The sequence below is a fragment of the Apis laboriosa genome, unplaced genomic scaffold, assembly GCF_014066325.1.
Source record: "Apis laboriosa isolate Shangri-la unplaced genomic scaffold, ASM1406632v1 scaffold18_cov149, whole genome shotgun sequence".
Classification (NCBI taxonomy): Eukaryota; Metazoa; Arthropoda; class Insecta; order Hymenoptera; family Apidae; genus Apis; species Apis laboriosa.
Genome location: NW_025222233.1, coordinates 1,709,195 through 1,722,361, shown reverse-complemented (window position 1 = coordinate 1,722,361; position 13,167 = coordinate 1,709,195). Strand labels below are relative to the sequence as shown.

General features: G+C 31.7%; 2 protein-coding genes across 5 annotated transcripts; one reads left to right on the top strand and one right to left on the bottom strand.

The window, feature by feature from the left end:
- The first annotated feature begins 628 nt into the window (after window positions 1-628).
- On the top strand, window positions 629-8,229 carry LOC122712079 (serine/arginine repetitive matrix protein 1-like). 3 transcript variants are annotated; one of them, XM_043931415.1, is made up of 15 exons: window positions 629-855; window positions 980-1,069; window positions 1,183-1,305; window positions 2,910-3,080; window positions 3,269-3,432; window positions 3,533-3,724; window positions 3,791-4,597; window positions 4,676-4,807; window positions 4,914-5,093; window positions 5,577-5,802; window positions 5,882-5,964; window positions 6,096-6,331; window positions 6,397-6,552; window positions 6,620-7,110; window positions 7,190-8,229. In XM_043931415.1, the coding sequence occupies exons 1-15, from the start codon at window positions 844-846 to the stop codon at window positions 7,400-7,402; spliced, it is 3,276 nt and encodes a 1,091-aa protein (XP_043787350.1). In that variant the 5' UTR covers window positions 629-843; the 3' UTR covers window positions 7,403-8,229. The 3 variants fall into 3 exon arrangements, with proteins under 3 accessions (XP_043787350.1, XP_043787348.1, XP_043787349.1); XM_043931413.1 differs by having other exon boundaries at window positions 4,914-5,426; XM_043931414.1 differs by lacking the exons at window positions 629-855; window positions 980-1,069 and adding an exon at window positions 1,785-2,491 and having other exon boundaries at window positions 4,914-5,426.
- On the bottom strand, window positions 8,123-12,542 carry LOC122712080 (DNA-directed RNA polymerase III subunit RPC4). Of its 2 annotated transcripts, XM_043931417.1 has the most exons (9): window positions 11,691-12,542; window positions 10,180-10,250; window positions 9,620-9,914; window positions 9,405-9,531; window positions 9,097-9,340; window positions 8,933-9,022; window positions 8,751-8,875; window positions 8,432-8,662; window positions 8,123-8,358 (listed from the first exon to the last, which is right to left on the bottom strand). In XM_043931417.1, the coding sequence occupies exons 3-9, from the start codon at window positions 9,865-9,867 to the stop codon at window positions 8,239-8,241; spliced, it is 1,185 nt and encodes a 394-aa protein (XP_043787352.1). In that variant the 5' UTR covers window positions 9,868-9,914; window positions 10,180-10,250; window positions 11,691-12,542; the 3' UTR covers window positions 8,123-8,238. The 2 variants fall into 2 exon arrangements, with proteins under 2 accessions (XP_043787352.1, XP_043787351.1); XM_043931416.1 differs by lacking the exon at window positions 11,691-12,542 and having other exon boundaries at window positions 10,180-10,443.
- Window positions 12,543-13,167: the final 625 nt, after the last annotated feature.

Genomic DNA, 13,167 nt, shown 5'->3' with positions numbered 1-13,167 from the left:
AGTTGTAATATGCAAGTATATATTTATAATTTATTATTAGATTATGGCGTATTATGTAAATGAATTTTCAACAAATTTCAATTCCTTTATATCCTTTTCTATTCCTTGCTTAGAATTATTGAAACGAAATTTCGTTTCGACATATGATTAATTTAAAATAATCAAAAATGAATAAATACATACCTTGAAATTTATTTTTAGTATCTAACGGTACCAAAAAAGTATGCACAACTAACGCCAATAACCGGAAAAAATAAATACGTACATACTATGAAATACTCGTATAATCTTTTCAAAGCAACTACTTGAATCATTTTCTTTCCATATACTTGAAACGGAAAAATGTATACAAAATCGTATCTTAATTAGTTAAACTATTTATTAATTTCTTGCTATTTAATAGAAAAATATTATCGATAAAATATAACTTATTTTTCAGCATTACAGTAAATATAAATTATGTAAATTATATTATTAAATAAAATATTATTGCAAAATTCAAATTCTTCCTAAGAAAAAGTTTTGTGAAAAAAGGAAGTTGGTAACACTTACCAATAGGTAGCACTGTTTATTGCCAAGCAACTTCAATTTCCTGTTTTAACGACACGGTCGCCATGTTGGCGGAATGATCTATTGTGTGCCCGCGTTGATATGTACTCCATTTTAACGTTCGATATTTATATGTACAAGATTATACAAAGTTTCGTAAATAAGAAGAGATACAGTATCTAACAACATTTACTTTTGATTTACTTTTTTTCATTCGTCGTTGGAGAAAAAAATTGGAACATCGCCAATTCTCAACGAATATCGTGCAATTTTTGGTTTTTGCACATTGCCAAAATGATGTACACGGTAAATTTATTATTATTATTATATTTACCGTTAAAAATTATACTTTATGCTATTCAAATTCTATTGAATTTAATTATATTGCTTTTAATTCTTCGTATTTTAAGTTTTAATTATTAATTTATAGGGGACTACCGCGTCACAGGACACGAGGTTCAGCGATAAGGAGAAAAAACTTCTCAAACAAATGAAATTTGGTGATTCTCTTACTCAGAAAGTAAATATTTAAAATATAAATAATATAGATATACTTAATTATATTATTGAATTTCAATTGATTACTCTAATCAATTTTAGCTTTCATATTCATTGTAAATTATTATATTTTAGGTGGATATGAGCAAAGTTAAACTGGATGTTATTAAACCATGGATAACTACAAAGATTACACAGATTTTAGGCATGGAGGATGATGTAGTGGTAGAATTTGTATATAATCAACTGGAAGAAAAGGTAAGAAATTTGTTGTACATATTATTAGTGTGATTGTAATTAGGCCTAAGAGACTTTAAATTAATAATATGATATATAAAATGCGTTCACTTGGCTTTTTCCCCTCATCATAGGAAATCGATAAATACACATTATTTCAGCACAATGTTTTGTACGAGTACCAATGTTGTTACGAATGCTATCATCCAAAATCTGCACAATGTGCTGACTTTGGAAATGAAAAGCAAGGAGGCAGAAACCATATTAGTCATATTTGCCTCATTGTTTTTTTCTTTTTTTTTTTTTTTTTTTTTTTTTTTTATATATAATTTTAATAATACATCATCGAACCTCTATATCCTGTGTATCCTATTTTTATTAACCTTAAATATCCATTCCAAGCTATATCCTATATCAACGAAAAACTGATGTAGCTGATCCTGCAATACTGTAACATGTAAAATCAATGTTTTATCACGTATGTTTGAATTCCCCGTTAGTATAAGTAGAGACCGTTGGTGGGGCTCAACCCTATTGTCCAAATGGCATTCGGATGTGCTCCTCTCTGCATCCGATTGGCCGCCTTTCTATCAGCCGTCAACGCTAGCTGATGCCAGCTGGTATGTCAACGTCATCTTAGAACACTGCTGAAACTTCAGCCTCAGCAGTTCATCCACCTTCGATTCATCGTCACTGGAGAAATGGCGTATTCGCAATAATCTCATCGCATCATCCTGTTCCTGTGGCACTGCCCGTGGCCTTCTACCATTCTGCAGATGTCTTCGTTGCTGTAACGGCGTCTACTAGCTGTGCTGATCATCGTCTTCGCCAGTTCGTGACTGCCTCGTTCGAGGTGGTTACACTTCAAAATTGCAACTACGAACCACTGCATTGCGGCTTTCAATCATTGGACATCCAGTGACAATCGGCACTTCCAATTGAGGCAAGACGAAATCATCGTACTATCAACCCAAATGCTGCGATCATCCCACAAGGACAACAACGGGGTGTATTCTCCCGAGATGCAGGTTGCAACATTTTCCGTGCCTCTCAACAACATCCTGACGAATCAAGGATCATTACATCATGCAGGTCTGTTCTCCAGTTAATGATTCTCAAGACATACAATCAATCCCAGATGCGATTGACTCATGGACGATGCCGGAGGTATCTCTACTCGGTTTGACACTCTTTGTCAACGTCACAGGTTGGTGGAACGGTGTTCCTTCTATTCCAAATTAATCCTTTCATTTTCAGCTAACACTTTCAACACATATTTCTAAGTCCTATTTCAGCATCTTTATTTTAGCAGTATTATTAAATTAAAAAGGTATAAATGTATCTGTGCTACTTGTGCGTTTATCGATGAGTATATATTTTTTTTTCTTAGCATATTGCATATTAGTACAGACGTGAAACGAGCAGTTTTTTGTTAACGGTAAGGTATATTAGAAATATAAAAAATATATCTGCTTTTTCGAGGGGGAAAAGCAGTTAGTATCGACCTAGGGAGATGGAATTTATAATGTTCATTCTTTCATAATAAAATTATATAGAACTGAACTTCTAATGTTCGTTCATGTTAATAGCTCGTGATAATAAAAAGGGTACTGTATATTTTACAGTTTCCTGACCCCCGAAAAATGCAGATCAACCTCACAGGATTCCTGAATGGAAGGAATGCCCGATCTTTCATGGGTGAATTATGGGACCTTTTGGTCTCTGCTCAGGAAAGTGTTACGGGCATTCCAGAGGCTTTCTTACAACAAAAAAAAGATCAAATTAAGAAACGTTTGGTAATTATTAAATTTTCACATTGTTATTCTTTAATGTTATTCCATGAACTAATCTATTAATAGTAAAACAATTGAATAACTAGATTTTGACATTCAATAAAATGTTCAATTCAATCAATTTTTTTGATACATACAATTCAATTTAGATCTTTTATGTTTATTTACAAATAAGTAATTTATGAAATCAGGAAGAGCAAGAGAAACTCCAAGCTTCTTTGGCGGAGAAAGAAAAGGAGAAGGAAAGAGAAAAGGAAAAAGATGAAGCAGAAAACAAGATAAAGAAAGAAGAAAAAGAACGAGGTTCATCGAAAGAACGTCGTAGAGATCGAAGTAGAGATCGTGATAGGGACAGGTATTTCTTTACTAATAAATCTTTACTAAAAAAAAATAATAAATATTAGATATTTTTGTATAATTTTATATATATTTTAAATAAATATTATTATTTGTAGAAAAAGAAGTCGATCGAGAGATCGACACAGAGATCGTGACAGATCGACTCGCAAACGACGATCCTCTTCGAGATCACCTAGTAAAAATTCGCTTAAAGACAACGGGAAAGATATGTCTGAAATTAAAGTGGAACGAGAAGATTCGCCACAACCCGAAAATGCTATACCGCTCATGCCTGTTAAAACAAAACCGTAAGTATTTATATTTCATTATTTAAGATAAACTCTTAAAGATTATTTATTAAGGTGTTTCAACAGAGAAGCTGCTGTCGCAATATCTCGATTGCAAGCAAAATTAATGAGCATAGCTGATGGAAAAAAGAAAAATAATCGTACTCCTTCTCCTGAGTCACTAGAAAAAGCGAAAAAATCTAGATCTAGATCAAAATCACCAATAAATCGCTCCAAAAAATCTAGATCTAAATCCCCAAGTCGAGATTCAAAGACACGTCGTTCTCGATCACCTGCATCTAGATCGAGACGATCTCGATCTAAATCAAGATCAAGGCGATCCAGATCTAGATCAAAATCCAGAAGATCCAAATCCAGATCGCAAGATCGTTCAAAATCAAGACGTACCAAATCTAAATCGCCAAGATCGCATTCGAGATCTCGTTCACGATCTAAAAAGTCACGATCAAAAAGTAATGATAGAAGTAAATCTAGAAAATCAAGATCGGACTCGAGCGATTCAAGATCATCAAAATCTCGTTCAAAATCACCTGATAAAAGAAAGGATAATCTCGATTCTAACAGAAAACGAGATGCAAGTTCAAGCAGTAGTTCCGAATCAGAAGAAGATAAAGGAACAAAAGATAAAAACGATTTCGAAATTAGAAAGAAAAAAGATGGAGTACAGGCAAAGAGATCATATAGAAAAACGAATAAAGATGACAGTGGCAGTGACAGTGATTCAAGTCGAGAAAGAAAATCTGTACCCAAACGAAGGAGTCCAACACCACGAAAAGATAGAGGTCGATCTAAGGATAGAGATAGATCGCGAGATAGATCACGTGATAGATCTCGGGATAGATCTCGGGATAGATCTCGAGATAGGAACAGAAGGTAAATAATATAAATATTTTATTATTATAGATGGTTGAACAATTTATTGATCTTAATTTTTGAATTAATTTCTTTTAGGAGATCCATAGATAGAGAACGGGAAAGAAGAAGAGAACGAGAGCGAGAAAGAGAGCGAGAAAGATTGGATAGATATAGCGGCAGTCGCAGCATGCGACCTCCATCTGTGCGTAGAGCACCTAGTAGACGGAGGTAAGATAAATTTCATTAACATCAACTATTTGTCATAAATAAATCATATTTTATATAAATAAATATCACTAATATTAATAATAATCTATAATTATAATTTTTACAGAAGCCCTCATCGTAGAAGTCCGGTAAGATATCGCCGTAGATCACCCAGTCCTGGGGATAGGCGCCGAAGAAGATCCCTTGATCGAAGACGAAGATCATCAGAAAGAAGAGACAGACGTCGATCTCCAGATCGTCGTGATAGCAGACGTCGTTCTCCAGATGGCCGGGATCGATCCCTCAGGTACGATAGATCTTCCTCTCGTGACAGATCGAGTAGGCGGGACCGTTCCAGAGACAGGGACAGAAGGGATAGAGATAGAAGATCTAGATCTAGGGATCGTAGATCCAGATCGAAAGATCAAAGGTCATCGGTGGATCGTTCGAGAGATGGAAAACGATCTCCCGATCGCTTAAGAGAAACTAAGGAGAAGATAAAGGACAAGAAGGTGGATGAAAAAATTAAAAGATCAACTGATACGGGATCGCGAAAAGAATTACGAAACGGAAGGTCTAAGTCAAGTAGCTCGGAAAGTAGCGAAAGTAGTTCCTCTAGCAATGAGGATGAAGTGACCAGGTTAGTAAACAAATTATCTCATATTTTTACGTTTTGTTACAGACCTTACGGTTGTTGTTGGAGCGTAAAGCAGCTATGTTGTATTTCCTGCTTAGCAGTGAACAAATATTCTTGTGTTCTCTAATAATATTTTTCGCTATCTATGTGCAGAAAATCTCTTGAACGGAAATCATCTCAGGAAAAGCGAGAACGTGAGAGGGAACGAGAACATGTAGATGACAAACGTAAAGAAAAGGAAAAACCTGCCAAGGAAGAATCTATCAAACGACCTGAAAAGGATATCAAGAAAACTGAACCTGTAAACATCAAGAAACCAGATCCTAGCGTTTCTCCTAAAAAACTTCAATCTGCTACACTTCCTGTAACTAGGCATAGAGTAAGTTGCATTATATTGTTTATGTATCAAACATTTTTATATAGATTTTATAACAATTATCATTTTTATATAATTTTAGTTTTCAAAGAGTTTATCACGAACACCATCTCCATTTAAAAAGACTGAAGACATTATAGCTGCAGTTAAAGTTAAACAATCGAAGTAAGTTTAAATATATGTTTTAAATATTTTTCAAAATAGATAAAAATCTTTTAATTTAAGCGTATATTATTTGTTTTTTCTTTTTTCTTTTTTTTTTTTTTTTTTTTTTTTTTTTTTTTTATTGTTTATAGAGAAGATAACAAGGAAGGATCACCAAAAGAAGAAACGAATTTTTCATCCGCAGATACTTTTCCGTTAAAAAAAGATGACAAATCAGTCAAATCACTTAAAGTGGCATCTGAGGATAAAAAGTCAGGTCAAAAATCTTCTGAGCCAATACTCTTAAAAAAACCAGCAGAAGTTATGAAGAAATCAAAGAAAGAAAAACGCGATGGTTCTACAGATTCTAATGACAGTGAAAGTGAAGGTAGAAAGATGTTAGAAGTATGTTTTTTCAATATATCATGTTCAATAATATTTTTTTTATTATAGGAAAGAAAAGACCAAGAAAATTAGAGAAATCTAGGAAATCCAGAAAAACTTCTACAGATGAAGAAAAATCAGAAAAATGTGGTTCTAGTTCGGATTCTGAAGAGGAAAGAAAGCATACAGAAAAGAATAAAAAACTTAAAGACACAAATCGAGGAGGTAAATTTTAATTATATCAATTTGATAATACTTATTATAATTTTTAATATTTTGATAATGTTCACAGACTCGTTAGATGAACGTGCAAAAGACAGAAAAGATAGTAGAAAACGAGAAATCAATGAAAACGAATCTCGCAAACGCTCAAAAAAAGAATTAGAAGAAGAAACAAAAAAATCAAAAAGATCAAGAAAAGATTCTTCTTCAGGAGATGAAGATCAAAAGATAAAAAGAAACAAAACTGAAGATGATAGATCCAGATTACGAAAGTCTAAAAAAGATTCAAGTTCAGATGATGAACCGAAAAAAACACGAAAACGAAGAGACAGTTCTTCGGAGGATGAAAAATCAAGAACAAGAAAATCAAGAAAAGATTCTACAAGTGAAGATGAAGGAAAAGTGCGATTAAAGAAATCTAAACGAGATTCAAGTACAGATGATGAAGAAATAGGAGAAAAAGATGCAAAAAAAAAGAGAAAAGCTGATGATAGTTCAGATGAAGAAAAAGTGAAGAAAAAACGTAAAAAGAAAACTAAAACAAGTACCAGTGAATCAGAGGTAATTATTTATTTTATTTCATTAATTTAATTTATGGAAATTATAAATTTCTATTTCTTATTTGTAATTTGTATTATAGGAAAGTGAGGTAGAAGAAAAGAAAAAGAAAAAGGATAAGAAACACAAAAAACATAAAAAACATAAAAAGCATAGGAAACATAAAAAGAAGAAGGTTGCAGATTCTGACGAATCTGATGTAAGTGAAGGTAATACAGAAGAACTTGAAAAAAAACTTCGTGAAAAAGCATTAAAATCCATGAAAAAGGGACATAGTATAGAAGGAAGTGATTGAGGTTTAAAAATTAACGAGGGTGTGTAACGTGTGTACCTCTGTATTACAATGCACTTGCTCTAATTATATCACGAATACGTTTCTGTTTATTATTATCGATAAATAGGATTTTATCGTACCACATATTTTTTGTGTAAAACAAGTCTGATGTTATAAAACAGATTCAACTAGATGAAGAAATCTAATTTTTATGACTCTAAATATTAAGATTATGAAGTTAAATACAATAGTTGGTTTTTTTTTTTTTTTTTTTTTTTTTTTTTTTTTTTTTTTTTTTTTTTTTTTTTTTTGAATTAACAGAAAAAAGTAGTATGTTGCTACCATAGGAACAGTAATTTTTTGTGCCACTTCAATGTATAATTTTTACATTTTTCAAAGTTGATACAATGAGCAAAAGTATAGTATCCTTTTATAGTTTATAAGTTTACTAATTAATATTTTTTTATAGCATGATAAAAATAACTTGTAAATTTAATTTGTGTAAAAATAATTTTTCATTGAATTATCTTATAATTATATCAAAAGAATGAATTGCAGCTTAAAGATAAATACGTATCTCGTAACAAATCACTACACCCTCTTGTTGCGATATTCATTCACATAAATTATATAATGAACTTTAATCTACATTGCTGTAAATTTATTTAGATCTACAAATTACTACTGGATTTATACGTGATGTGACTTTCACGTATGCTGTAGTATCAAAAAAATACATGATTTTCAAAAAAAAGCGTATTTTGTATTTTACATAATATATAAATAATCATCACATATTCTTATGTGTTCTACATAATAAAGAACATTTAATAAATCTGTTCATATTATAAACGTATTTATAATTTGGCCAACATTGATTCCCAATCAGGAGAACATATAAGCGTACTATTTACTGGTCCTAAATTAATTAAATCGCCGTTTAAATTTTCGGTATCCACTTTTGTTGCAATGAGATCCTGTAATATAAGTTAATATTATAATATATAATATCGTTTCATTTTATATTTTCGATGAATTTTAAATACTTACTTGTCGAAAACTAAGATGTGATCCTACATCAACGATTAAATTATTTTCTCCCAATAATAAACGTGCTTTACCCGATTTTAGAATTTGTAATTTGCCTAAAATACCAGGTTTTAAACTATTTAAAGTACAAAATTCCGTTTCCGATTTATTTTCATCCTCTTTTTCGTAATTTGAACGATTTGGTTTAGTGTCTTCTGCACTGCTTACTAAACCTGGCAAACAGTCTGGAAACTGTTTTATCGCTGTAGTTTATCGCTTAATCTATTATCAGATGTAAAATTGAATGTACATTATATAAATCTTTAATATAAATTCTTACCTGCATTAAGATATAAGAATGAATTTTATTATTAATAATTTTGGGAATGCTATCTAAAAATTCGTCTTTTATATCTTTATCAGATTTGGATATTTTACATTTAGATTCCTTCTTTGGTGATAATACTGAAAATAACATTAATTATTATAAAACATTTATAAAGATGAAAAAAAAATACTTACCCTCTCCATTTTCTAAAATAATCGGTTTTCTGTCTACTTCTTCTTCTATTACTTCTTTTTTAATTTTTATTTCTTCTTTACATGGTTTTGCTGTTATAAATAAAAATCAATGAAATATATTTTTTATGAAATTAAATATTAATATTTCAATGAATAATAAAAACCTTCTTTTATCATTGGTAATACAACAGGAGCATTACTAAGATTTATAGGTTCTCCATCATCAATAAAATCGTCTCTAAGTAGTAACTTTATCTTTTCTTCTTCCTCAGCTTTATTAAAACTACGATTCAAATCTAATTTTGGTTTTTCAAGATATACTTGAGAACTTCTATCGCTATCTCTAGATCCACTACTATAACGTTTGCCTGCAGTACTTGTTATTCCAGTAGACCAGATACCACTAGACTATAACATATTATATATAAAATTTTATAAAATAATACTTCTTAGGAGAATGTTTTTAATATACTTGAATTAAATTGCTAGATCCTCTTCCGCGTCCTCTATCAGATCCTCTATCAGTATTCCCTCTACCTCGTCCCTTAATGTAATCTTTACTTCTACTTGATTTTGGAGCATCATTTTGTACTGCATCTCTGTAAAAAATAAGTATCATTTTATTAATTACAAACTAAATCATTATCAATATTTATATCGTTATATACCCTTATTAAGTTAACTTACTCCTTTTTCTTTGTTCTCTGAACATTCAAATTTGGTGTATATACTTTCTTGGGTTTCTCAGTCTTAATATTACCTCCCAAAGTTAAATCTCTTGGTAAACGAAAAGAAGTTAATCTAGTTGTACTTGATAAGCCAGGTTCTGTTTTAATATTTTTTATAGGTACAGGCATTGATGTTCCAGGTTCTACCTTTATTTTAACATTTAATGGAAGTGAATTACTTGTATTTCCAGATTTATCAGAAGCCATTCTTAATTGTTATGATTCAGTTGACAATTAAAATATATTTTTGTTATCTACAAAAAAATAATTTTAACATATTTTTAAAAAATCCACATGTTATAAAATATATCATGTTATACATAAATCGATTAATTTTGACGTGTAAAACATAAAAATATAAATTTATTCTATTAAAATCAGTTTTTATTGGAAAAAAAAAAACAATAGAAAAATTGTAGAATAATTTTCGTTTTCTATGCATTAAAATCATATGTAACACATATTATATTTCATGAAACATAGTTGTTTCTAGGATTATATTGTAATTTAAATACATACATTCTCACTGCAGGGATGTCCATAGAGAGTTTTATTATAACAATATTTTAGCACAGTACATCACATAACCTCTAAAATACACAAAAGTTACAAATTTTTGAATAATAAAATGGTTTTTATCAAGATATATATACATATATATCAATAAAGAAATCTGGCATTATATAATGAAGAATTTCATTAAACATATTTTACAATGTAGTTCATAATTTTTTTGAATCTATGAAAAGTAAATACGTTATACTACATACTGCGAATACATCGCACGTGTTTTGCTATACTACTCCATTTTGATTTGTTTATATTGTTTAAAATACATATTATTTCTCCATATAATTTTAGTTGAATGAATATGATTATAAGATAGAAAAATAAAAATATGTTAATATAATTAAAAACGAAATTAATTTATTACGAATTCGTATTATTCGTATTATTATCTATAATTATGTACATCCATTTATCCGTGTCCTGCTTCTTATACTTTTATTGAAAGTTAAATTTTTCTTTATAATATAATAATATAATATAATAATATAATAACGCAGAAATAATAATTTTATATTAAATAAAATTTTATTTCTTATATTTTTTATATTATTTGAAAACTAAAATTTTGATATATTTGTATTTCATTTCAATGAATCGCGGAATGCAAGTGCATCAGAAAAGGCGGGCATTTTTAAAATCATCATAAGACATTTGAAAGTAAGCGCGATTTAATTCTGGCATCCTAGAATCACATCAGGATATTTCAGATAAGCGATAACGCGAACAGTAACCTCCTGGAAACGATGGAGGTTACGATGTTTTCAGGATGACTAGTACTAGTGACATGAACAGACTCCGTGTGATGAGGTCATCGTATAGTTTTTTAGCCGCGCCGGCAGTCGCGACGCGGAGCGCCCGAACGCCGGCTGCTACGTATAATCCTGCGGTAGGGACATGCTTGCCATGTGCCTATTCACGACATATCGTTTCTCCGATCGCGAGTGCAACGTGTCCTCCTTCATCCTCGGTGTCACGAAACTGTCTTTCAAACGCGAACACGTTTATTTTCCTCTTAATTCGTCGATTTACTGGCTCTACGGTTGATTACTTTTCAGTGAGTTTCGAGTCTATGATTATGAGTGCCTGATTTCAAATATGTAATTTCTATCGGTTAGACAGATGACCGATTTAAAAAGCTACCAGTTAGCTACGGTTCTTAAACCTGTTTCTCTTCCCCTTAGACATGGTACATGTCGAGTTTTCGAGTAGTCTGCTTTCTTGATATCTATTTATACTTTTTCCGATCGAATCTTTTTAGTATTTGATCAGATAAAAATTTATCCACTAGATAATATATTTATCTTAATATACAATCAAATGTTATACGATCAAAACATGTCTATACATAAAATTTTTAAAACTTGAGATTATTTTCAGTTGACATTCTATGTCAATACGTCTCACAAATTTGAACACTTTTTACTTTTATCTTTCGTAAATATTCAAAACTTTTTGTGTACCGCGAGAAGATGAAGAGGGCGGTGCTTCCAAGGATACCACGTGTGTTGTAGGGTATGCGGACGAACAAAATATTGCGGCGCAGGCGCGAACTACAGTACTGAAGTCGGCGAGTTTCAAATGTCTTATCGCAGATTGCAAAGCGTGGTTCTCCATGAAACGGTGCGCGTTATATCCACGAAAGCGTTAATATTAATTCTCGCGTATTGTTGGCGGAATGCTACACAGAGTGTCAAAGATTCAAGATTGTTCACGAGAATCGATAACCATTATATCGATTAGATCGTACACTCGATAGTATAAGTATGAAATGAGATTTTAATATCGATAAATCGAATAAAGCGAATATCTTTATTATTATTTTGTGACATTTATCCACATATTATTTCGTTTCAATTTCATTGTATTTAAATGTTTATTTAAAATTATAAATAATCAGTTTTTTTTAAAAACAGTCTGTGTTGCATTTCGCAAGCAATGTTTCCTTCGTTGGCATAACATTAATACGATTGATTCCTCGATTGTCGTTAATCGCGTGATTTTTCGTTGTCCTTCGCTCGAAGTGCAAAAAACAGTGCGTGTACCCTCACTCGAATTTTTGCGTGTTTCGAAAGACACTCAAATGTCTTTCAGTTATCGCGCGCACGTGTACGAGGATGCGTCGAGGCGACTCCTAGTTCCTTCGAGTTTAAATTTTTAACTCGCTTTCGCGCGTGCTGTTGTGCCAACGCTGTGAACTTTTGCCGCGGCGAGAACTGGTGTTTTATTGAATGTTGTTTCGAGTATTCTGATATCAAGGATTATCGTGGGATCGTCGACAACGAGAGGAAGTGATTCGGACCGGAAAACCGACCGTGTCTAGAAAATGAACGGCGTGCAACGAATGCCCAGCGACGCGTTCGACGCCAAGGTAAGTTTATTTATTTATTCAAACGTCTGGCGAATTAGCATTTTTCAAACATTGTTCGCGTAGTAGATTTATGCAAATGTCCATTTAACACTCTGCGACATTCCTCAATAATTAAATATTGTTACAAATCAATTTGAGTAATGTTGTACTGTCATACAATATGGATATAGCCAGTTTTGCGTAGAGAAACACGACGATCTGTGACCGAAGTATTTTACAAAAAAATAAAATGCAAAAATTACGCCGCGATCTGCTCCAAATGCGTCTCGATTTACGAGGTTATCGTCGGTCGATGGAACAAACCAAAGCGGCGAAGGTTATTTAAAAAGCATCGTTTAACATGTGTATACGTAATCGAGTCGACCTTGGCCCGCGTAACCCAGTATATACGATGCCCTTGTATGGGGTCGTTACATCTCGAAAGAACATACGATCGTACTCAATTTCTATGGTTGTTTAGACATTGTTTCCGCCTGTTTCTGATCTCACGTTGAATATATTTTTTTCTTCATTTCTTCTCAATTGAATTGACAAGCATTTTTTTTTCCAACGTAAATCAGTATCAACTA